The 23,105-nt window shown below is 44.2% G+C and overlaps 2 protein-coding genes across 3 annotated transcripts in view; one reads left to right on the plus strand and one right to left on the minus strand.

The window, feature by feature from the left end:
* Positions 1-12,740, plus strand: fhip2a (FHF complex subunit HOOK interacting protein 2). Its single transcript, XM_041947084.1, has 17 exons — positions 1-262; positions 1,324-1,402; positions 3,073-3,242; positions 3,582-3,686; positions 3,813-3,935; positions 4,668-4,892; positions 5,006-5,202; positions 5,447-5,561; positions 5,706-5,782; positions 5,894-6,086; positions 6,522-6,685; positions 7,440-7,586; positions 7,668-7,758; positions 7,904-8,047; positions 8,944-9,084; positions 9,594-9,697; positions 9,787-12,740. Exons 1-17 carry the CDS (start codon positions 218-220, stop codon positions 9,896-9,898), a joined length of 2,232 nt encoding a protein of 743 aa, XP_041803018.1. The 5' UTR covers positions 1-217; the 3' UTR covers positions 9,899-12,740.
* The window catches only part of srfb (serum response factor b), a 21,058-nt gene continuing 10,455 nt past the window's right edge, over positions 12,503-23,105 (minus strand). The window contains exons 3-8 of one of the 2 annotated variants that reach the window (XM_041947085.1): positions 19,048-19,288; positions 16,892-17,056; positions 16,451-16,558; positions 15,906-16,103; positions 15,690-15,766; positions 12,503-15,076 (exon numbers count right to left, since the gene is read on the minus strand). In XM_041947085.1, the coding sequence (XP_041803019.1) occupies positions 14,981-15,076; positions 15,690-15,766; positions 15,906-16,103; positions 16,451-16,558; positions 16,892-17,056; positions 19,048-19,288 (885 nt within the window). In that variant the 3' untranslated portion in view covers positions 12,503-14,980. The remainder of the gene's footprint in view (positions 15,077-15,689; positions 15,767-15,905; positions 16,104-16,450; positions 16,559-16,891; positions 17,057-19,047; positions 19,289-23,105) is intronic. The other variant, XM_041947087.1, reaches the window with a different exon arrangement.

The raw sequence follows: 23,105 nt of genomic DNA on the forward strand, positions 1-23,105 counted from the left end.
TTGAGCCTGTAGACGTCTTGTTTACAGTGGCTGTGCCAGGCCTGTAAGGTCCTTTACCGAGCAAGTGTGAACGCTTTTATTGCTAACATCTATTCTCTCGTTACAAGGGTCATTATATGAAACCTCCAATCTGGATCGAGGCGGTAACAACAGGAAAAAGAAGATAGAGGAATTCTCTAGGTCTTCTCGGGAGAAACTAGTCCAGTCGAAGAACAAAATGTTCTCCAAATTTACGTCCATTCTTCAGCACGCTGTGGAAGCGGTGAGTTTTTTTTAACCAAAAGTATATATTTATCCATGGGCTTGCTTTTGAGTATTGTCCGTTTTGGCTGAAAGGGCCCTCTGGTCGCCTAGACATCACACATCATAACGTCCGCATTAGGAATACGTTGCTAACCATCAAGCTAACTAATTAGCCTAAGCTAAGGTTAGCGTTTTGTGTTTGTGCTGTCAGTTTGTTCTTGTTAGCAATACAAAATTCTACCTGTGGGTGTGCCTATGTATCTGTTCGTTGAAGTCACCAACTAATTCACTACTGCCACCTCCTTTATTTCAGCAAGGCATCTGTATTAAGGATAGTTTGGCAAGCTGAGTTAGGTAGCCGCTAATGCTAGCTGATAGTAGCCTCAAGAAGCTAATGCCGTAGCTGGCTGTCTCGTTTCAAACAGCTGAGTCTTATCATGGGGAGTTGTGTCGAAATGATAGGACAGCCTTGTTTCATGTTGCGCAAACGTTAATATTAAAGGGATAGTCTGTGGGTTATCTCGCACAGCGTTTTCGAAAAGCTCAATGTTACATGTTAGCCAGCCAGCCAGCTAGCTAGCTAGCGTTACCTAGCTAGAAACCAGTAGTAACTTGCCTGGATCCTGGTGTGAGGCTGATTCATGTTAGGGGTTTCTGTTACAAGACGCTTTGCAGGTGACATCAGGTGTAGATGTGAGTTCACAACGAAACGTTTAGTATTAGCTGGTTATTCCGTCATACAGCTCGTTTATTGTGTATGAGGATACGATACATGGCAAGTGTACACCTTTCATGCCACTTAAAAGTGAAAGGTTTGCTCTATAATTAAACACTTTCAACGCTGCTGGAATGTTTCTTTGATCACAACACACTGATCAAAGTCATCCTGTAGTCGCACATTACAATCATTTAGGCACTGAGAAGATCATGTTAAAAAGTCGAGCAGAGCCTCCTCTTCTCAGTCTCTGACCTCTGTTTGACAGTGTCTGAAATGTGTTGTCATGATAATTAGCAGTGTCTCTCTCTGGGCCAACGCCATAAACATATTAAATGTTTATGTTTGCAATTCTTCTTTTTCAGCTTGCCCCATCACTACCCTTGCAGGAGGACTTTGTCTATCACTGGAAGGCCATCACACACTATTACATTGAGACTTCTGGTAAGTAAAGTCTTAAGTTTTGGTTACACTGTGGTCATGATTTCCCCAGATGTAGACTGATGTTTGGCAGTTTCTGTGAAAGTTGTTGATGTCTTTGATGGCCGATGACACCAGTCTAAAGTTTGAGTCCAGTGGCATAAATTTCACATATTATTGTCAGTTCTGAGTATTTTAAAAGGTATGCATACATTACAATTGACCAGATCCAAAAAGTGGCATTAAACTTGCTTTAATTGAAAGCAAGTAAGTGGCAGCATTGTTAAGCTTTCCCCAGCAAACATTTCATATTTTTCCTTAACTACTACAATTAAATGATAATCACATTTTCTGTTTATTAATCGCTTGCTCATGTAGCACCACTTTACTCAAAATGATCACAAGCAGTGCAGAGGGGATGGTTATGAAGAAAATCCAAATGAAAAGGCACAAGCTTGAAGTATGCTGGGAATGCAATGGTGGTTGAGTTTGCAGTAGACTTCCACAAAAGCAGCTTCAGACTATGAGAGTGCTTCCTTCGTGTTTGGCTGTAGGACCTGAGCAAGTAGTGCTCATATGCTTGTGTGTTGCATCTAAGATGTACTTGGTTAAACCCAGTCATGTAAAACCTCTGCTCAAACTACTGATGTCTGGTCTATGTATATTTTGGGTCAGGAAAGGCTCCTTCTCTTATTCTTCATGCTGAACAAACAGCTTCTTTGCAGCAGTTCTCCCAGTTAGGCCAGTTTAACAATATTTTCTCTGAAAAGCTGATGGGAGATAATCTGTACTGTGAGTACTATGTAGCTGAGCTTGTTTCCAGGGGTATTTAATCACTGGTTTAGCAGACTTGTAACTCTAATGGACTTGATCTATTACTCTAAGATCATTTTTAAGCAGCCTGACCCTCATTAGTCTATGTAATTACAAATTTAAGCAACTGTTTCATCGTTTTGATGAAACCTATTGTGATTTAACATAGAAGTTAATCTTCACTCATTGACTGTCATTACTTGTCCTATTTTTTGGCATCATGTGCTTTGTTACATTCAGCATGACGTACATGTGTGTATCCCACCTTGTAATTGAATTACATGAGCCTCTAGTGCACAATTGGTGACAAACAATAGTAGTGATAGTGTACTTGGGCCACTCTTTTAACACTGTATTATTTCACTCTCCAATTTCACTCTCTGGCCTCTGGTTTTGACAGAGCTTTGAATAATGACTTGGTTTAAAAAGAGGATGCTTATTTGAAATATCCATTTCACTGTGTAACCACCGAGTATACTTTGTGCCAGCAAGATTAGCAAGCACTACCAAAGTTTTGCCCTGATAAAATAGATTATATTGCCTCTTTTGCAATGCACAGAAACGTTAGTGGATCAGGAAACAACATGGACTGTGCTACATCTAACAAACCACAATGAATGTTTTGCAACTGGATTGAAGAAATTGTTACATAAGATCTTTGAAGTTTTAACAGCTGTGCTTTTGTTTTTGAGCAGAAAGGTAAAAATGTAGGAAAGTAAAAGCCTGGCAGTGGTTAGATGAAGGGTGCTGAAGCTTTTTGCACTGTAAGGTAACCTCAAACTTCCAACATGCAGTTGGAGAAGGCGTTTCCCTTCTTCCTGCTGTTTGTATCTTTTGGACATACAGACGTTCTGACACGTTCTTGTGTTTTCCCTTGTTAGATGACAAAGCTCCAGTTACAGACACAAACATCCCATCCCACCTGGAACAGATGCTGGACATCCTGACCCAGGAGGAGGGGGAAAGGGAGTCTGGAGAGACAGGACCCTGCATGGAGTATCTCCTACACCATAAGATCCTCGAGACTCTATACACCTTGGGCAAGGCAGATGTAAGAAAGTCATGTGCTGCTAACTTCATGAACAGTACATCTTGGAAAGTATACATAACACAATGTGGTGGCTATATGTGTACAAGTCATATTGGATGAAATCCGTTGGAAATCAAGGTTGAGAATTAATGGTGGTTGTGGGGGCTGGACACTGTACAACACTGCAATACAACAGTAAATTCAGAAGCTACAAAATGATTGTATGTAAATGCACAATTTTGGTAGATTTTTCAATGGATCTACTCTGAAATGCATTTCCACGCAGGTTGGGCACACATCTATTTTAGTGGCTCGTCCAAATAAATTCTAACACGTTCTGTTTGCATGATTTCCCTTCAGTGCCCTCCGGGGATGAAGCAGCAGGTGCTGACCTTCTACACGAAACTGTTAGCACACATTCGACAGCCTCTCCTGCCACACATCAATGTCCACAGACCTGTACAGGTGAGCAGTAATGCACTCTATGTTTCAGTGTATTTTTTTATAGTCCTTTTCCTCAAAATGGTCCGTTAACCAACAGGTTGTGCAATGTTTTCGTCTTTTTTCTGTGGCTGTGACATTTTTCGTTAGAAACTGATCCGTCTGTGTGGCGAGGTGTTGGCTGCTCCTACAGAAAATGAGGAGATTCAGTTCCTCTGTATAGTCTGTGCCAAACTGAAGCAGGACCCCTACCTTGTCAACTTCTTCCTTGAGGTGAGTTGCTATGGCCCCTGGAGGGGGACTTTGAGCGGCACATTCATAAATATTCATGTGTATATTTACTTGCAAAAGTAAGCGCCTACAGGATTTTTAAGCACACAGTAGGGCTCTACTTTCTCTATGGACAGTTCTGACAGCTGATCACACAGCAGAAATAAATGTGCCACTTACTTTGCTGCCTCTCTGCCTGTGTTTTCTGTGTCGCTGCCTGTTTATGGGTGGGACTGAGCTCCTCACAGACACTGGACAGCAGCGTAACTTCAGAGCAGAGCCAACAGCAGAGTCAACGACGACAGTGCTCATGATCCATAACTCGATAATATCCTGGTTGCAGTGCAGCACCGTGTTGATCAATTCATCAAACACCCGTTGAACAAGCAGAACACAAACGTACAGAAATGTGATGTCCTCTGCCTACAGTAACTTGCTGTCCCCTCCTAATCCACACCCAGTTCTTTTACCCAGCCATGCATAATGCTCAAGTGCTGAAAGTGAACTTGTGTTATTCTCCAATGCTGAAGAAATAGTTGACACATAAAGTAACATGACATCAATTATATGAAAGTGAACCCTCTAGTTTCTTCAGTCATTATCAGGATACTCAATGTACTCAAACTGGCAGCATTGATCAGTATGGAAAAATGATCGCCACCACGTTTTTTGTCACTTTGCCCTGCCCTAGCACACAGTTCAGAGAACTTCTCTTATTTGTGATGTCATTTGCAGAATAAGTCAAAGAGACCTGAGACGAGGAGTCCTGCAGGGACGGATTTGGTGAAGGAGGATGTGTTGGCTCCGGACACTGGTCAGTCTCCGGCAGAGGAGCAGGCTGAACATGCAGAGGAGCCTCAGGCTGCAGCTGCCGCCTCCACCTCCAGTCCAACCACTAACAACAACAACAGCAACAATTACAATCTCGTCACCTCCCTGCTCAACCTCACAAAGAGCCCTGTAAGTAATCCCCAAGCAAGGAATGTTTGGTGATTTACTGTAAGTTACCTTATTCTTTCCTTCATTAGAGAAAGTTTGTTTTAATGGGTTGTATCGATTCTCCCCCTGCTCAGGATGGCAGGATAGTGGTGAAGGCATGTGAAGGCCTGATGCTGCTGGTCAGTTTACCAGAGCCTGCAGCTGCCAAGTGTTTGACTGAAAACACTGAGCTCTGTGAGCTTCTGACTGACAGGCTGGTCTCCTTCTATAAAGCCCTGCCACAGTCCATGGACCCCTTGGACATTGAGACAGTGGAGTCAGTCAACTGGGGGTAAACTTCTTTTTAGTGTTTATTGCCTATAAGCATATATTTAGTGAAATCAGAAGTGTAATGATTTGTAAACAGCACTCTCCTACAATTCAATTGTATCATCGACTGAAGCTTTGATTAAGTTTGACTTTAGCAGGTAGCCTTCAAATAGCATCCTCTGTGAAATGATATTTTTAGAGGATAAATTGGAACATTTGCATCAAACCTTTAATGTTTTGACCTTTTCCCCCTCTCTCTCTTTCAGTCTGGATGTATATAACCTGAAGGAGGATGCTGCTGTCTTCACAGGGAAGAGGGCTCTCATCTCCTTCCTGTCCTGGCTAGATTACTGTGACCAGCTCATCAAGGAGGCTCATAAGGTCCTTAACCAATGCTGATTCATCATGTTTTGATGTGTCATATTTTAGTCAGAACCACCAGAATAAAAGAACTCCTCTCCAAAGAAGCTGTTTTTGTATCTGAAGGCTGGACTTCATTTCTTGTTTTTCTTCACTGTCCTCCAGTCAGCAGCGACAGTGATGGCAAAAGCAGTGAGAGAAAGATTCTTCGTGTCTGTCATGGAACCACAGCTGATGCAGACGTAAGCCTCGCTTTGAGTCATCAATCAAGCGTCCTTTTATTGAAATTCTTTGTCTTGCCTCGTGTCGTGACTGCTCAGTAACACACATGTTGCGGTCGTGGCCGCACGTAGGTCCGAGGTGGGCATCCTGACCTCCACAGCCCTGCTGAATAGGATCATCAGGCAGGTGACATCAGAGGCTCTGCTGCAGGAGATGGTTTACTTCCTGCTGGGAGAGGAGAGAGAGCCAGAGACTTCAGCTGCTATCGCTCAGAATCCACTGAGGCACAGACTCATCGAGCACTGTGACCACCTGTCTGATGAGGTTCTTATCAGATACTTGTTATTATTCAGGCCGTACCTGGTCCTGCTAACGAGAGTACCTTTAACATCATACATGTCTGGCTGATCAGACTCATTCAGGCCTTTTTGTTACACCCTTTTAAACTCACATTAATGTTTCAAAAATGAAAATCATCCATAATTGCTTGTTTTTACACTCACAAGTAAAAATTGCCACCTGCCCTTCAAGCATGGTTAGTTCTAGTGAATCATATGATTTACCAAAAGAAGATGAATTTTAATTAGTATGTGACAGAGCCATTGCACACATTTTCATCATACAAAAGAGAGATGAATCATTTCTTTGATGTTTGAAACAGCCACTGCCTACTTTTTTTTAGACAGCGAGGAAATGATTGCCATGTTGCTCTGGGTTTATAGAGGGAACTGAGCCTCATTCGTCCTCCTGTGTCCCCAGATCAGCATCATGACACTGCGGCTATTTGAGCAGCTGATCCAGAAGCCCAACCAACACATCCTGCACAGCTTGGTGCTTCGCAGCCTGGAAGAAAGGAACTACCTAGAGAACAAACCACAGGAGGAGAGGGAGCCCCTGGAGAACGGGCAGCCACACGATGCTGTGTAAGGACCTGCCTCTGACCTTTGACCTCCCTGCGCTGCCTTAAAATCCTGTCAGGAAAATCATCTGCACAAACACACTGGTGAAAATAAAGTGAATGCATCAACTAGCTGTGGTTTTTCAGATATGACACCAGTTCTGCTAAACAGTTCCTTATTGTGTGTTTCAGTTGGTGGGAATCTTTTCAAACCATGGATAGTGTGAACTGCATGCATGGAGATTGACACTAAATGAGCAATGGCTTGCTTGTATCTTGGTGCTGTTTTTTTATGGGACTCATTAGTTTTCATAAAATGAATTAATTCACCAAAATGCAACACAGTAATACTGGGTTTACACCTGGGATGATGTTGTCAGTAGAGGTTCAGATGAACTCCCAGAAGGGCTGCAGGGTGTCAGTGACATTACTACAGACATATAGTAAACATACTTGCAGATATAGTAAATGCCTCTATTTTAACATTCATCTAATCTCTATGAAGACATTTGCTCATTACACATTGGAACTTGAAGGTGCCATGCAAGCCTTAAGAGCTATAAAATGCCATCATTCTATAAAAGACCACCAGCTGCACACATACCAGAATGGACAATAGAAGTTATACACTTTTGCTATTCTACCATTGGGTCTCTTTTAGTTATGCATCATGTTGAGAGATGCATAACTCCTCGGACAAAAAGCGGCAGTAGCTCTGATCATAATCAGATCATGTTCTCACAAATAACGTTTTTAATGAACATGTGTTCTCTCTACAGAGACCTTGAGGAGGATCCACTGTTTGGTGACGACATCTCTCCTGACAGCAGGCTGTCTGGTTCTGATTGGCTCAGCTCCTCTCCACCGCAGAGTCCTGACCACTCAAAGTGTGACGGGAAGACAGAGGTCCACAAGATCGTCAACAGGTACTCAGTCTGCTCTGGACGCAATGTACTTTTTTCTTTTCTTTTTTTTAGTTTTCATTTAACTGTTACATCCTGTTGCAGTTTCCTGTGTTTGGTGCCAGATGAGGCGAAGTCATCGTATCATGTTGAAGGCACGGGCTATGACACCTACCTCAGAGATGCACACAGACAGGTAAGGCTCATTCTGCAGTGTGTTTAAGGCTCAATCTTTCATCATTATAATTGCTGAGGAAAGTCCTCGTCTGCTGTTGCTCATCAGTTGTCTTATGCGTCACTAATAGAAAAGGCACTAAGTGTAGATGAATTGTTCCCCTCAGTTCAGGGACTACTGCGGGGTCTGCCAGCGGTGGGACTGGAGGGGAAATCCAAAGCCTTTTGAGAAGTGTAACTTGGACACCCCGTTCTTCGAGGGCCACTTCCTCAAGGTTCTCTTCGACAGGATGGGTCGCATCCTAGATCAGGTCAGTTTGATCTGCCCTGAAGTAAACATCTATACTACTAGTGGCATTATTCAGAGCAGATGCATCCTTTAGTGTATAAATACCTGTTGCATTGTTTAAACTCCACAAATCTCGACAGCAAGACACCCACAGTGAACGTGCCTTTTGGAAATCATGAATGCAGCGTGGTTGTAATCAAATTTCTGGGGCAAATGGAACAGCTAATGAATTCTGACGTAATCTCAAATGGCAAGTTTGCAGGGCAAGGTGCCCTAAACTGGTTAATTTAGCCTGACATGTATAACCAGATTAAATAAATTAAGCTTCCTGCGTGCAAATCAGAGAGAGAGAATAAGAGCCATCATTTCTGTTTTCATTGATTCTTGTAAAGGAACAGATCAGTTTAAACCGATTTTCACTCAGATTGAATGTTCCCACGCACCCAAAAGTTGTTGTTGGTGTTGCCTAAAGAGAACATTGTTTGCCGCAATTTAACGTAAATGAGCCCCGCTAATGAAGAGTGGAGAGAAAAATTTGGAGAAAATGCAAATGAGCTGCTGATTCTGCAGAGGTCTTCTATTTTTTGAAAAGTAAAAACAAAAATAATGAGCTCTGGCCATAAACGTGTTCGACAAATAATGCTAGACAGGAATTGTGAAGATGACTAATAGAGATTCAGAGGAGAAATGCACTTTTTGGCAGCTCACGGTGTCTTGTTGTGTTGAGGAATTCAAATCTAAAAAGGTCGCGCTGTATGAATTGATGAGTCTGTCATTAAACGGCTCTGACACCCGACACGTTGTGTTATTTATTTGCAGCAATTCTTCACAAACAGAAACGTCAGGATGTTTTTGGGTCACTCTAATCTCCATAACAGCCTGTGCAGTGTTATATGTGATGCCCTCTCTGTCCTCCAGCCCTACGATGTCAACCTGCAGGTGACCGCTGTGCTGTCCAAGCTGTCTTTGTTGCCACACCCCCACCTGCACGAGTACCTGCTGGACCCTTACATCAACCTGGCCCCTGGCTGCAGGTCTCTGTTCTCTGTCATCGTCAGGGTAAGAGTCCTCTTTACTTCCTACACTGGTTATCTCATCAGTTGATAGCAGACACTGCCGTGCCCAGAGTTTACTGCACTGTTGTTTGAGTGCTTGTGAGTGCTGTGTAGTGTCTTGAAATGTTGGATATTGTATTTCAAAATGTTTGGTGCAACAAATAATCAAGATTTGAGACATTCTTTGGCCTTTATCTCATGCCAGTGGTATTAATGGTGCAGATGTTTCTGTGAATCTTGAACTCTCGACATGCTTCTTACTGGAAGAACTGCACGTCTGTACCTGTTTTGTTCAGTGACTCAGTCCAAACACTTTCCTTTGAAATCTATTCCAGCAGCACGCAGTATAAAAGGCTGTTGAGCGGAGGGTGGAAACAGCTAATTTTCTTGTTGATGGTGTTGTTTGTTTATTGTAATTGCAGTGTAGTAATGATTTACTAGTGCTGCACCTTTGCCCAGGGATGGAAGCAGTGCTGTTGTGCTCTGGTAATAGTGCGTTCTTGTGTGTGTCAGGTGGTGGGAGATCTCATGTTGAGGATTCAGCGTATCCCGGACTTCACACCCAAGCTGCTGCTCGTGAGGAAGAGGTTATTGGGTCTAGAGCCAGAGGGCATCACGTACGTACTTCCACCTGCTTCTGTGCTCTTACCTTCTGAGTTGAGTCTGGAATGCACCTCTCAATCTTCCTGCCTGTTTCCTCCCGTAGTATCGACCACATGACTCTGCTGGAGGGGGTGATCGTGCTGGAGGAGTTCTGCAAAGAGCTGGCAGCCATCGCCTTCGTCAAATACCACGCGGCTTCCTCCTCCTCGCCGTAATCTTCCTGCTGTTCATCCATCTGCCTCGGCCAGGCAGACAGGTCAAGATTGAACTGGGCCTTTGGGGTGTGCTGGCACCGGTGGCACAGGGTCGGCAAAACATTACCACTAACCGCTCATCCCTGCAAGACTGTTAAAAGCCCACACGGACGGGTTTCATCGCTCCTCCTCTTCTAACCTCTCGGGCTCCTCCATAAAAAGTCTTTGGTCTTGTTTTTGAGCAGGTCAGAGCGCAGACACTGCCCAGCCAGCAGAGGAATGAGAGGAGGGAGGGACAGATGTCGAGGTGCAGAGAGATGCTCACTGGACTCTTTTCAGCCTCTGCATTTTCTCCCTCCCCAACCATCTTCTTCCTCACCAGCCAAAAGATGATAGCCCTGTAATTATTCCATCACGGAGAAAAGATGTTTGTGTATTTATTTCCTGTCCCCTTATCACCCATTTGTAAACGTCATTGCCTTAGTGTGGAATCACACCTTTCAGTTACAGAAGATTGTTTCCTTTTGAAACATTTTTAACTCGACTACATGCTGTCTGTTTGAAGACAAGAGGCTGTAGAGGAAATGCCCACTACCTTCAACCCCTACATGTACCTGTAGTTACATACATATTGACTTGCAGTACTAATGATACTGCATTCATATTTTTTTATGCCAAGTCCTCATATTTATTTGCTTTCAGGTTGCCTTTTTAATTAATATCATGTTAAGATGAAATTAGTTTAAAACAGTCAAAGTAAGGACTGACTGAGCAGATGCTGTTTACTTTTATTTGTTGTCTTCGTCTTTCCTCGGTTTGTCTTTAAGTGCTCTCAAAGTTCGTCTGTAATCACCCAAAGATGTCACCATCCATCACATTCAGTCAGGAGAAGTGGTGAAATTTGCAAATGATGTGAATTTGCACACGGATCTCATTGCATTGCGCTCGTTACATTGATCATGTTCTTTCGTGCTTTGTTTGGCTGACTTTTAGGAAATGTCAAGTTGGCATTTGTTGGAGGAGACCTCTTGGTTTTGATTCCATTAGTTCTGAAATGTTGTTCTCCAGACCCAGTGTTGCATTTCTCACGCACCAGTGTTTGTTTTATCCAAGGGATGCTGTGTTTTTGTTTGTACAGCATTGATAATCCTCAATAATTGGTTAATTATGTTGATTGGAGGGATGCAGAGTAGCGAAGCTCTTGACTTTATTAACCAGTGTATAAAAAACATCATTAACTTAGGACATACTCTAGCCTCCAGCAGTGGTTCCTAATCTTTTATTAGCTTTTGATCCCTAAAACAAAGCTACGTGTACTTGGTTGAAAGTTGTTAACAGTTCGACCAATATGTGATTGTAGCTTGTCAGATTGTCTTTTATTTGAAATGATCAAGTCTGAAAAGGAAACATTTTTGTGTATCACAAAGACCTGATCCCCGAGACCCTTTAGATTTATCTCATGACCCTTTGGATGGGCCCAGTTTGGAAACCACTGGCTATCAGCATCCTAAGACTTCTGAGGTTATCATTTCACCTGAGGTGTTGCGTTTACTAGCAGTATTACATTTGCATCCTGATCTTGAATGGCGGAGAAATGTACTGGCGGTGCTGTGCATTGTTTGAACAGGCTGTTTGGTTCTGTATTGCCTCGATATCTGGGGAGGGTGAAATCTCACCTCTCAGATCAGTGATTCATTAGCTGAGGTTTGAATTAGACTAGATCAAAATGCTACTTAATGGAACTTTGGTTGTTGTGTTTTGTTCCCAGAGTGAATGTTTCCATGAATGATGAGCGTTTGGTGATGAGTTTGTTTATGTATGAGTGTGATGAATTATGCCCTGGAGTCATTCATTGAAGCCATGAGTCCCTGGTCTTGAGCCTTGTGTCCCCACCCCCCCTTTCAAACCCATCACTCAAGCACCTAAACCACATTATGCAACTGCTTGCATGGAATCAGATTTGCACATTGTCTTTCTTCATCCTTGTTCATAATGTAAATATACACAACAAAAAGCTTTTTTTTTCTTTTTTTTCCAAAAATGTTTTGTTTCATAAACCAAAAAAAAAATCTAGGATGTACCAGGAGTAACATTTCTATTTTAATGGGAAACATTTTTTAAATTATCAATCATGCACATTTTTTAATCAACTATCTTTCCAACTTGTTCTGTACAGTTGTATATTGTATGTGTACAATAGCAATAGAGATATACTACCTGCCGTAAATGCATGCTTATACATTATTTTTCATCGTTGAAAGGAGAAAGGCAGTCCAGGCCATCTGTGATGATTTCTTAGCTGTCAGCACTTTGTTCTTTGAAGACACTGACAGGGAGATATGCCTTACTTCGCACTGTGGATCTCCGAGGACTCCTAGAATCGATGTGGAAGGGGTTTCTGCCTCACTGCAGTCTGTTGTGATCTTATGCTATCGCTTGTGTTACATAGACTTTGGTTTGTGAAGATATACAGGACTCTCAGTATAGTCAAAGATCTGATGCCAACTGATGAATTTTCTTGTGTCAGCTTAGACCAATCACTGTATGATGTTGGTGCGTTTCTTTCACGTTCATCGCTGCTTTCCCCTGGTGTGAAATGGGACGAGACTCAATATGCTTCTTCTATCTCACGGCCAGTTTGATTTTTGTGATTGTGCAATGCATAACTGAAACATTAAGGTAAGGTGCATGCTCACTCCTCCCAGCGCCTCAGAGTAAATGTAAGTCATCACCGCAGTCTCTCAGAGGTGTTTGGCTCATTTATTCCTCATCAGCTGTCTTCATTTCAACACTGTTTCATTCAGAACAATGTGGTTTTGTTTAACATTCTCCGTCCCAATTAAAAAAAAGAAAAGGTTCAGTAGGAGATGTGGTCATTCTTTGAACAGTTCATTGTGTTTCATCTTGTTTTTATTACAAAATGTCTGTACAACAAAAGAAAAATACACAAAATAACCATTTCTTTCAAGGACAAGGTGAAAACCACAAATTCTATTCAGTAATCCCCTTTTAAAATACCATCTTTGAAAAACCACCAGGTCATATGGGGGAATTGAGTGTCTTTAACCTGCAATTTTCCTATGCAAACAGCCCTGCAGATGACATCATGTACAGGAACAGACCAGAGCGTGAAAATGACCTGTCTCACCAGTGAATAACTGAACAGCAGTCAGCATGGGTACTTTATCCTCTGTCAAATGCTCTTTGGCTTCCAGCCAGCCACGCTCAGTCATCCAGCTAATTCTGTAGAAACGAGTCAAAAAATCTCACTCCCTGGCCGGAGCAGAGGATTGTAATGACAAGGTCCAGAGTCACGTGAAGTGGTCTGGAAAGAAGTAAATCCTACACTTCCCTTGCCTTGCAGTGTTTTAGAGATCAGCCATGGAAAAGAGGCACTATGGTGCAGAAAGAAGGCTCTCAGTTGAATAACTCTCCCATTCGTAATGATTGCTGAGGTACATACTGAGATTGCAGTCAGCTAGGGTCTTACAGTTCTCATTAAAGGAGTATACCAATATTTTAAAGCACCTGAAATCACTTTTCCAAATTATGCAATCCATGTTCTTACAAAAATATTCAAAAAACTACAGCGTTGAGGCTGCGCTGAATAACATCCAGTGCTTCCATACAAGGACACACTAAAGCTTTGATTGCAGTATTGAAGTGGAATTGCCAAGTCTGTACAGTGTCGTGTTAAACAGGAGATTTGTCTCAATGCCCTGACTCAAGTCAGTAGTAGCATCACAAAGTTCTGCAGTCGAGTGGAGGCAACTCAGAGCAACAGGTTTACAATTTAAACAGATCAGACAACATAAAGTTCATTAAACTGATGTCATGAAACCTGTTTGGCACTGGCACGGTTTGTCAACTACTGTGGCATTTAAAAATAAGTGAATAATTTAAATATCACATGAAGGATATTAACTGTCACGCTTTTTTTTAATGTCAGAACTGAATTCATTACTGTGTGTGAACACATGAAAAATACAGACAACATTATGCTAAAATGTTGAAGATTATTTCCATTGGATTGTCATAGTTTTAACGACTTCTACACTCATGAAAGTGCCAGTTCAGGACGTCATCAGGAAACCTCACATGCAAAACTGATCCGTGATCATTACATCAGCTGTTGCACTGAAGTCTTCCCAGCTAAAGTAAAGAATATGTTGACATCAGTAAATCATAAATATCTTATGTTTTACGTTTTGTGACCCAGCTACTTGATCCTGTTTGAAGGACAGTCTTCAAAAGACAGATTTCAAATGTCACAATCAGAAAATGTAAAAAAAAAAAACAAACAAACATCCAGCGTTCTTTCTCCATCGTGTAGTGAAAACTCCCAACAGCATGACAGTATATCAACATATGATGGTATATTAAATTAATTTACACATACAGTACATGTAAATAATTCATTTTCTTTATGCAAATCATTTTCATGTACATACAAAACCACTACGTAAAAAACAACTACATGCCGTTGCACAAACTAAACCAGGCTAAAAATACAAGTTATCAATTTAAAAAAAAAAAAAAAAGCTATGTACATTTCCAAATGTCTCCTTTTTTTTTTTAAGTCAATAAGCGTCTCCCCGCCCATTTACAAACCCCAGATATGCGCGCACACACACAGACACACACACGCACACACACTTGTGCACAAGTTGCTCACACTGGAACATTCAGACAAACAAATGTCTCTTTGGCTGGTGTGAAGCTGTGGTACCTTGCAGTGTGTGTGTATGTGTGTGTGTGTGTGTGTACACGTAATTACACGTTGTCAAAAAACACACGCGCACACACAAAAAAATAACACCATCTAACGGCATAGAAAATAGCTTCCGATGATGGATGTAGTGATATATTCCTATGCATTTGCGAATATATATATATTTATATACCAAAACATACTGTATACTGTATAAGGGTCAACCACACATACTGTATGCCCTTGATTGTGTGAATATATGTACTTTAAAGTCACATTCAGAAGTGTAATGTGAAACTCTGTAGGAAGGCATCAATAAATAGAGATGTCGGTCAGTATGTCAGTCTGTCTGTGTCCCTGGGTCTGCCACGTTCAACAGCTCCAGCCGTCTGTCAGTCACTCTTCGAGTTCTGTGCTGCGTCCAGGTTGACCACCTGGAGCTCCGTCAGGTTACTGCTGCTGCCGCTCGACTGCTGGCCAATCACCATCTAGGACACAACACAGCTACGTCAGGAAACAGTGCGGGGCCCACCAGACGGCCAATCGCAAGTCATCACATCGCGCAACACCCAGCACAGATGGAAATCCCGCTCCACTACATGCTCTTTATCATGGCGTGGTTTAGACCTGTAATAGATGCTGATGTCTTCTGTCAAATTTGTTATTAATGCTATGACATCATATTCAGTAGAGTGAAATTTAGACTATTACTATAATTTTATAGGATTTTTCCATATTTTTCTATGTTGCATATCATCAAAATACCTGTATATTTTAAACAAATGTACATGATGAATTTCCCATGATTTTCTTCATAAGACTGGACTTTATATGCAAATAAAACACACTGAATTTTCTGATTTCCATGCACTGCTACAGCTGTGTTTTGTTAAGTCTACTGCATGTGTATTTTGCTGCAAATCACAGGTAAAACAAACTGCCAGCTGATCATTCACATTCATACAAAGAGGCGACAGGTGACAACCCCTGTGGCCTCGGTGTGCCAGTGCTCTGTTAAGGATGCATTAGTGCGGTCACGTGGCATGCTGGTTGCATAGGGAATATGAGAGTTTCACTTGTAAAATGCAGATCTTGCCGTACTGGGTGTAGCTGCACCGCTGAGACGGGGATCTGTACCGTGCCTGGAGGTGCTGTGAGGAACACCTGAGGGACAGCACCTGAGGGTGGGAAAAACATGGTTGTCCACCTGTAAGCTCTCTAAGCATTATGTTTATTTGTAATTATTTACAAATGACAAATTAACCTGTCTGTCACAAAGTAAACAGTGTGTTCAGCCCGTGTTGCTCAGTGTCTCACCTGTGTCTTGGGCCTGTGCGTGGGACACCTGCATGGCCGATGTGCCCTGGGAGAAGGCGTTGAGCACGGCCAGCCCGCCGTCAGCGAGCGTCGGCGTGGAGGCGTACATCACCGTGTGGGGGCTGGGGTACATCATGTGACCCGCCACAGATGTTGGCACTGACGAGGTGACGATGGTTGCTGGGAGACTCATCGTTGCTGGAGGGAGCGAGCAGGGGAGGGAGAGAAAGCACAAGTCACGCTGAGGGCAAGCGGTGTGTGTACCCATGTTGGCCAGCAGATGGCCATCTAAGTTCAACCATTAACTCCTACTGAGGCAGTGTGTAGTGGCACAGTAACTCATTCCATACAAGACCAGAATGAAAAATAGGCTACTATATATTATCGTTAGATCACTTGAGTTTTGGATACTGCACATCAAATTTCCTGGTAACCTCCTTCCACCATCTGAAACTGATCTTCTCTCAGAAAACCTACAACTTCTCATCCAGGGAGGTGTGGAGGACATTTCAATCAGACCGCACGACAGCGGGGATCTGACCTACCGGTGGAGTTTGTGGAGGTGTGGGAGATCTCTGGGCTGCTGTCGTTGGAGGTGGACTGGGTGTTTTGGTGGACCTGGATAGCCTGGAGCTGCTGGGGAACCCCCGCTCCTGGAGACACACAAAGGGCATACAGCCACTACAGTAAGTCATCAAACGCCCCCACACAAGGAATAGCAGTAGTTGCAGTAGGAGTGTGGGGAGTGCAGCAGTGGGGGTGGCATATGGTAGCACTGGCAGAAGAAGCGTTGGCAGTAACATTAGCTGAGGGAGAAGAAGTCGCCGCGCAAGTAGCATTAGTAATCTAGCATCAAGTGCATGACTATTAGTCATAACAGAAGAGGTAGCATTAGTGCTAGCAGCAGCAGCAGCAGCAGCTTTGTGGTGGTGTGATCATGATTAGTTTCAGCAGGCACAGTCGTGGCAGCATGCAGAGCAGGTCACCTGTGAGGGAGACAGCAGCAGGGAAGCGGAAGACAGCCTGCTGTCCCTGCTGTGGCTGCGGGGCGGCGGCCAGGGCCTGACCATGCTGCCCCTGGAGGGCCAGGGAGTGCTGCTGCAGCTGGCTCAGAGGAATGGTGGGGGTGCCAGGGGGGAGAGGAGTGCCTGCTGGAGAGGCGCACGCACACGCACGCACGCACGCACGCGCGCACACACACACACACACACACACACACACACACACACACACACACGCGCGCGCACGCACACGCACGCACGCACACACATACAGGGGGAATAAGACTAAATGCAAAAGGACTGTACAGTTGGAATAAGTGCTCATAACTTAATTTCAGCCAGAATACATTTATGATCAACCGCCTCCAGTTGCCCCGGCTCTTACAGAAAATGGAGCAGATGAGACCCCCGTGTAGCCAGCGATGCAAGGTTCAAACAGTGTTAACATTTACTGATGTTCTAATTAAAGTGCAATAACATTTATCCACCTAGTAAATTCTAGATCACTGGCTAGATGAAATGAAAATTCATATTCAAATACTTCCTAACAGTAAAGATTCTATCATTTTGTGGACCTGAAATCCTTTTACGATCTTAATAACGTAACCCTTAATAACACTTAGCCCTAGAATAATCTGTTTGCCTTTATATCAACTGTGACCTTTTTTTCTTTTTTTTCTTTTCTTTTTTTTTTTTAGAAAAAGCAGACGTATCTTATTTCAGAACGTGAGTCTGTGTCTGGAGTTACACCCTCACATTTGGTCATATGCTCCATAGACAGTTGCTGCAGGGGGTGGGGGTGGGGGGTGGCTGTCAGGCTGTCAGCTGAGGAGGTTTAAGTGTGGGAGGGTGTGTTGTTCCACCTGGCACTGCTGCTATGTGCCAGACAGGTGGTGAAGAAGAGAGAGGGCCAGAGGAGAGAAAGAGAGTAATGGAGGTAGGGAGAGGGTGAAAAGAGAGGGAGGGTGGGTGAGATGGTTGTAGAAGGAAGAGAAAGATAAGAAAAAAAAAGTGCAGTGGGTGGGACAGAGACTCTGCCTGGCTGTCCTTCAGCTGTCAGTCAAAATAACATTCAGGACCCATTAGCAGGCATCATGTGTCTGTCCGTTCAGCTGTGGCAAAGCGCAGCCAACAACCAACAGACTGCGACGACGAGCTACTGACATTACTGCCAGTACCTCGAAAATACACGACTGACGAGCGCCGGGCCCGACCGGCTTCACAGGTGCAGCGCAGACTCTGGTCTACGTGATAACAGCACTCGCTGCTGTGGAAAAGACTGCGCTGGTCAAAGGGCTCATGCCATGGCCGACCCCGATAAACGTTCCGCCGAGCTTCCAGTGCACATGAGATAATATCAAATTAAATTAGCATGAAATTCAAGTATTCCTCACATCTTGGCATCCCCAGGCCCGACTTGGGAACCCTACAGTACATCCACCATGAAAAGGAAGTGCAATAAATAATTAGTGGGGAAAGCCAATTAAGAAACACTTTAGGGATCCCCGAATCAGAGGCTGCTGCCCCCGGGTCCCCATTGAGATGGTGGAGTTGGTGGAGATCCCTTGTGTTTCAGAGTGTGTCTATGAAGTCCGCCTTAACGAAGGGTCATGCCTAGTTCAGGACAACTCTGTCACAAAGCTGCGGCTCCACAAAGTACGCCTCAATTATATTTCAGCACAAGCCACCGATCCCTCATTGAATATTCATGACTAATTATGGGCTGTGTTAGGCAGCCCTCATTGCCAGGTCTATTGTGTCCCTCTCACCTAATTATTCCTGTCCCCTAGTGACAATCAAAGGCAGGGCCAGTTGCCAATAGACGTGGCTTCCCTGCATACTGGGGGCTTTGTAGAACCCGAGGGCGCTGAGTGTTGCGGACCGGCTATGAAGGGTTGTTGTGTGATATAAACAGCTTGAAGAGAGAGAAGCACGACCACCCCGAGATGAGGTCACGGCGCGGCGCCATTCAAATTCTAATCAGCTAATAAGCTGGACAACGCTGTGACATTAACAAACCATGAAGGCCTGCGGAAGTGTCGCTTCTTAAAGATGTGGCTAAGACAAACAAACCACGAAGAAGAGAATTCAGAATTGTAACCGAGCTCTGGATGTCGAGGTAAAGACCCTCTTGTACATACCGGGCATGAAAGTGAAGCCGCCGGGCAGCTGCATGACCCCCGTGGAGGCGCCAGCGGTCTTGAGGACGGTACCGTTGGCGCTGACGTTGCTGCCGGCCGAGACGGGCGCCAGGTAGTTGGTGATGGGAAACGAAGGTCCGCTGCTCACCTGCATGGTGGTGGAGGTGGTGGGTACTGTGGACTGGGCGCTGCTGGTAGTGCCTGGTAGGCTGGCTACCGTGAACGTTGGCTTCAGTGTATCCTGTGGGGGAGAGCAAACACTGTGAGAAGGAACACTGGGAGGGTTTAATGAACCTATAGCGGCACTGGACACTGAGTTGAGGAGTCCTCTAGCTATTTAATATTGCACTGGCATAAACGTGAGGAACTCGCAAACAAGCAGCTGAGATATCACCCTGGTGATGTCATCAGGGTTATCTTGACCAGTAAATTGATCTTGATGTGTAAAATCAGTGATGCTCCCCTTTAAGACACTATTTTTCACTACTTGGAAGTCGCTAGTATTTCAAACTGGTGCACTAGTATTTGCTCCACTCTGCTACAACCCATTTATTCTAGTGGCTGCAAAAGCAACATCAGAGGAGTTTCATATGAGGACACCTAAAACAACAGCAGTAATGGGGCTTTTCCTCTTTGCGCAGCTGAAAGCAGGGTGGGCAGGAGGAGGATCAATGGATGGGTGACAGAAACCAAGTGGGTTTTAATAGACTCAGGGCAATGGACATAAACAAGGTAGGGACCCCTGTAATTGCATCCAAATGTAAAATAATAATCACTGAGCAATGCGCTTCTTTCATCTAAAGAGCAATAAATTGTCGAGAGAAATAAATCTTTCAGTTGTCAAAAATGAATGTGGGAACTTCAGCGTCCGATGGCAAATTGGCACCAATACAGAAACATATCAAATCGTATTGAAATGCTACTCCGTAATGCATAATGTGAGAGAGATACCAGGTGTGGGGACATGACTGTGCACTGTGACACACACCTTCATCTATTCATCATCTGCACCTGCTTATCCTGTGATTTAAACCCATCCACAGCTCAATCCACCGCTGCCACAAGTCACAAAAACATCGCTTCATCATCACCTCACTGCGCCCTCATTTTGTTGAGTTACTATGACAACTAACTGACCGTAACCGAGTGACCCGACATCCCAGAGAAAGGTGTGGAAATCGGGAAGACGAGATGCTCGCATAAACTTCAGATCAAAGGCGGGGAGACGGAGCATCACGGCATACGCTGATGTGAGCAGCCATTGAACGGCAGAGCAGGATGTGTTGGTGAGTGGGCCGCGTGATAAGAGCAAGGTAGGCGTCAGGCCGGGACTATAAAGCACATCTAAACCCACCATGCCTGTTTCTACGCACTTACACAAACACTTCTCACTTGATACTAATGATCTGCACCGCAGACTGGGAACAAGCCCACACATGAGAGGGTATGTGAGAGTTTCATTTTCCTGTGGGTTCAATGTTCTTGGAGGGTTTGATTAAACACAGACACAGAGATGTTGCCGAGACATATCAATGGAGGCTGAATGTTCCCTATCGGGTTATATGTTAATACAAGACAAGAATGAATGGGAGCTGCTAGTCCAGCAAGGATACATATACTGTGTTGATTTCATCAGCTCAGTCATCTGATTCATATCCAGAGTCATGTCCAGAGCAGAGGGGACATCATAACAGACTGTCCCATATCAAAAGGTGGCCAATAAATGCAGCTTTATATTGTCTGAATTCGGAGAGCATAACCTGTGCATCCTTACTCCCATAATGCTTTGTGCTTGCTTCAAATTCCTAGTTGCAGTTTGGCAATGGGCCTTTGAATTTCCTTAAACTTTTTAAGAGAACGTGACAAACTGGACATGTGGAGTCTGAAAGATGTGGGCAGAGGGGGTCTGATGGAGAGATGCTGTTGTTTGCATCATGGGAACCATAGGATCCACTCTCATCTTACATACTAGAGACTAAAGGTCAGGATGACTCGGCCTCTCTGCTAGTTTTAACTCTGATAACTCCTTTTTTTATTCTGTGAGTCCCCCAACTTCATATAAGTGCTTACCTACTCACTCTAGTACCCCTTTAATCACTGAGCGACACAGAGAAATGAAAGCGACATTGTATTTATGATCAACCTGGAGCACTATTTGCTAGTTGTCCATCATGTCTTGGGGCAAAACGTTACAAATAGCACATCCCATCCAAATTCCACGGTGCCATAGTTTATCTATGGTAGTTTGGAGAAGCCAGTTTCCTGGTGGTATTTACTCTTTGTCAGCTATTTTAGGGCAACTTCCTGGTGACGAGCTTGTAAATGTTTGATGTTACAAGTTGAAAACCATTAGCTGTTTCTCTCTGAGGATAGATCAGATTATTTGGTGAGAAGGCGCAGGCACGGGCTCCACCTCAGGTCCTCTGAAGGGCATACCTTTGCAGACCTTGTCCTGTGGAGGATCCAGCCTCAGAATTGGGACAAAGCTACTGTGGCACAGACACAAAGCACTTCACACAGTGCAGCGGTAGAACACATGAGGTGAGTGAATAATATGACTCTAGTACATGGAAACACAGCCATGTGTCACAACACACAAAGAGCAAGTGAGCGAATGAGGTGTGCTGCTGGTAATTCTGAAAAGGCACATTCATTATTAACAACAGAGAGGCAGCTCAGAGGCAGGCTGGGCCAACCTCTCTTAGCAAAGCACTATTGGTTTTTATATGTGACTGATTACATGGGTGAGAGGTGGAGGATCCAGCATGGCCTCCACTGATAAGGCCTTCCAACCACACACACCACCATGCAAACATGTAAATGGAGCTACTGTCAGGACTGGCTCCCAGTCCTCAGCAACGTTACAGTCTGCTCACATCTTAACAGAGATAGTCTGTTAGTGTGGCTCACCGCTATGACTAATCCAACGTGTTGGGTTTGCTTTTTTTGATTTTTTTTTAGTTTGATGAGTTAAAAAACTCAACAAACAAACAAGGGTGTTGCAGTTAACTCAGAGTCTTCTGGGCCTCACGACGTGCAGATGGCTAAGCAGGTGGTGTCTTACACAAGCTGCTCCGAACCCACGAGAGCACACAAAACCCAAAACTGCACAGCGCTTAGCAGTTAGTTAGTTGGTCTGCAGCTCAGATCCTGGCTCTGCTGAGGGGCTCTGACAGTCCAAGGTCATTTACCTCTTTAGTTAAACAGCAGCTGGAAAGTCAAAGGGGGAGGGCCACACAGAGGACTCACAGTTCTGCCCTTTCAACCAAAAAGGAAAACTGGATAAATTCACACAAGCATACGTCTTTCATCTTCTTGTTCTGCTGGGCCTGTCGATCAGCGCTGAGTGATTACTGACAGTGACACAGCTGTCGACACACCTTCGTTCTCCCAGAACACTTTCCACTTCGGGTCTAAGTCGTAGCTGCTTCATTAATGTTTACTAAAACTAAACAAGGCGAGTAACTGGCTCTACGGTGGCGTGTGGGTCACAGATGTTACTGTTCGTTACGGCGACGGGTGAAAAACACATCTTTAAGACGGTAACAGAAGAATAGGAAAGCAGTCACAGAGCACAACAAAAACACTCTCTGGAGATAAAGTCCATCCAGATAGCTGACAGCGGCGAGCTAACAAGTGGCAGTCCTCAGCCACAGTGAGCTGTGTGTGTGTTTAAGTGTGGGTGTGTGCGGGGCAGGCTCAGCAGAGTCGGATCTGTGCGAGATTCGGGACAGGGGACAGGCTAGGGGAGTGAGAGAGAGTACAAAAAGCTGAGGGTACAGACAGCTGGCGGGAAACCTGAGCACCTCTGAGGGGGCATTAACCCTTTCCGGGCCAGCTGAGGCAGCAGGGGGGCACGTGTAAAGGCAGACGCCATCCGACTCCGAGCGGCTCTCGGAGCTGAAGCCGCACAAGAACGACTGAATTCCTGTGACGGCGGAGATGCTTCACTTTGTAATATTGTTAAATAAGACAGCATGGCTCTCAGAAGGGACAGGTCACCGTGTTCCAGCCTTTCCCCATTACACTGAGAGTTTGGCTTGAGAACAGCAGCATTG

Source organism: Chelmon rostratus, chromosome 11 (assembly GCF_017976325.1).
Source record: "Chelmon rostratus isolate fCheRos1 chromosome 11, fCheRos1.pri, whole genome shotgun sequence".
Taxonomy (NCBI): Eukaryota; Metazoa; Chordata; class Actinopteri; order Chaetodontiformes; family Chaetodontidae; genus Chelmon; species Chelmon rostratus.

Excerpts from the sequence above, each read along its gene's own strand:
- fhip2a (XM_041947084.1), top strand. The coding sequence starts at position 218 with ATGTTCTCCAAATTTACGTCCATTCTTCAGCACGCTGTGGAAGCG. Across the intron at positions 3,936-4,667 it reads TTGTCAACTTCTTCCTTGAG|AATAAGTCAAAGAGACCTGA; the intron begins GTGAGTTGCTAT and ends TGTCATTTGCAG. Across the intron at positions 6,686-7,439 it reads GGGCAGCCACACGATGCTGT|AGACCTTGAGGAGGATCCAC; the intron begins GTAAGGACCTGC and ends TTCTCTCTACAG.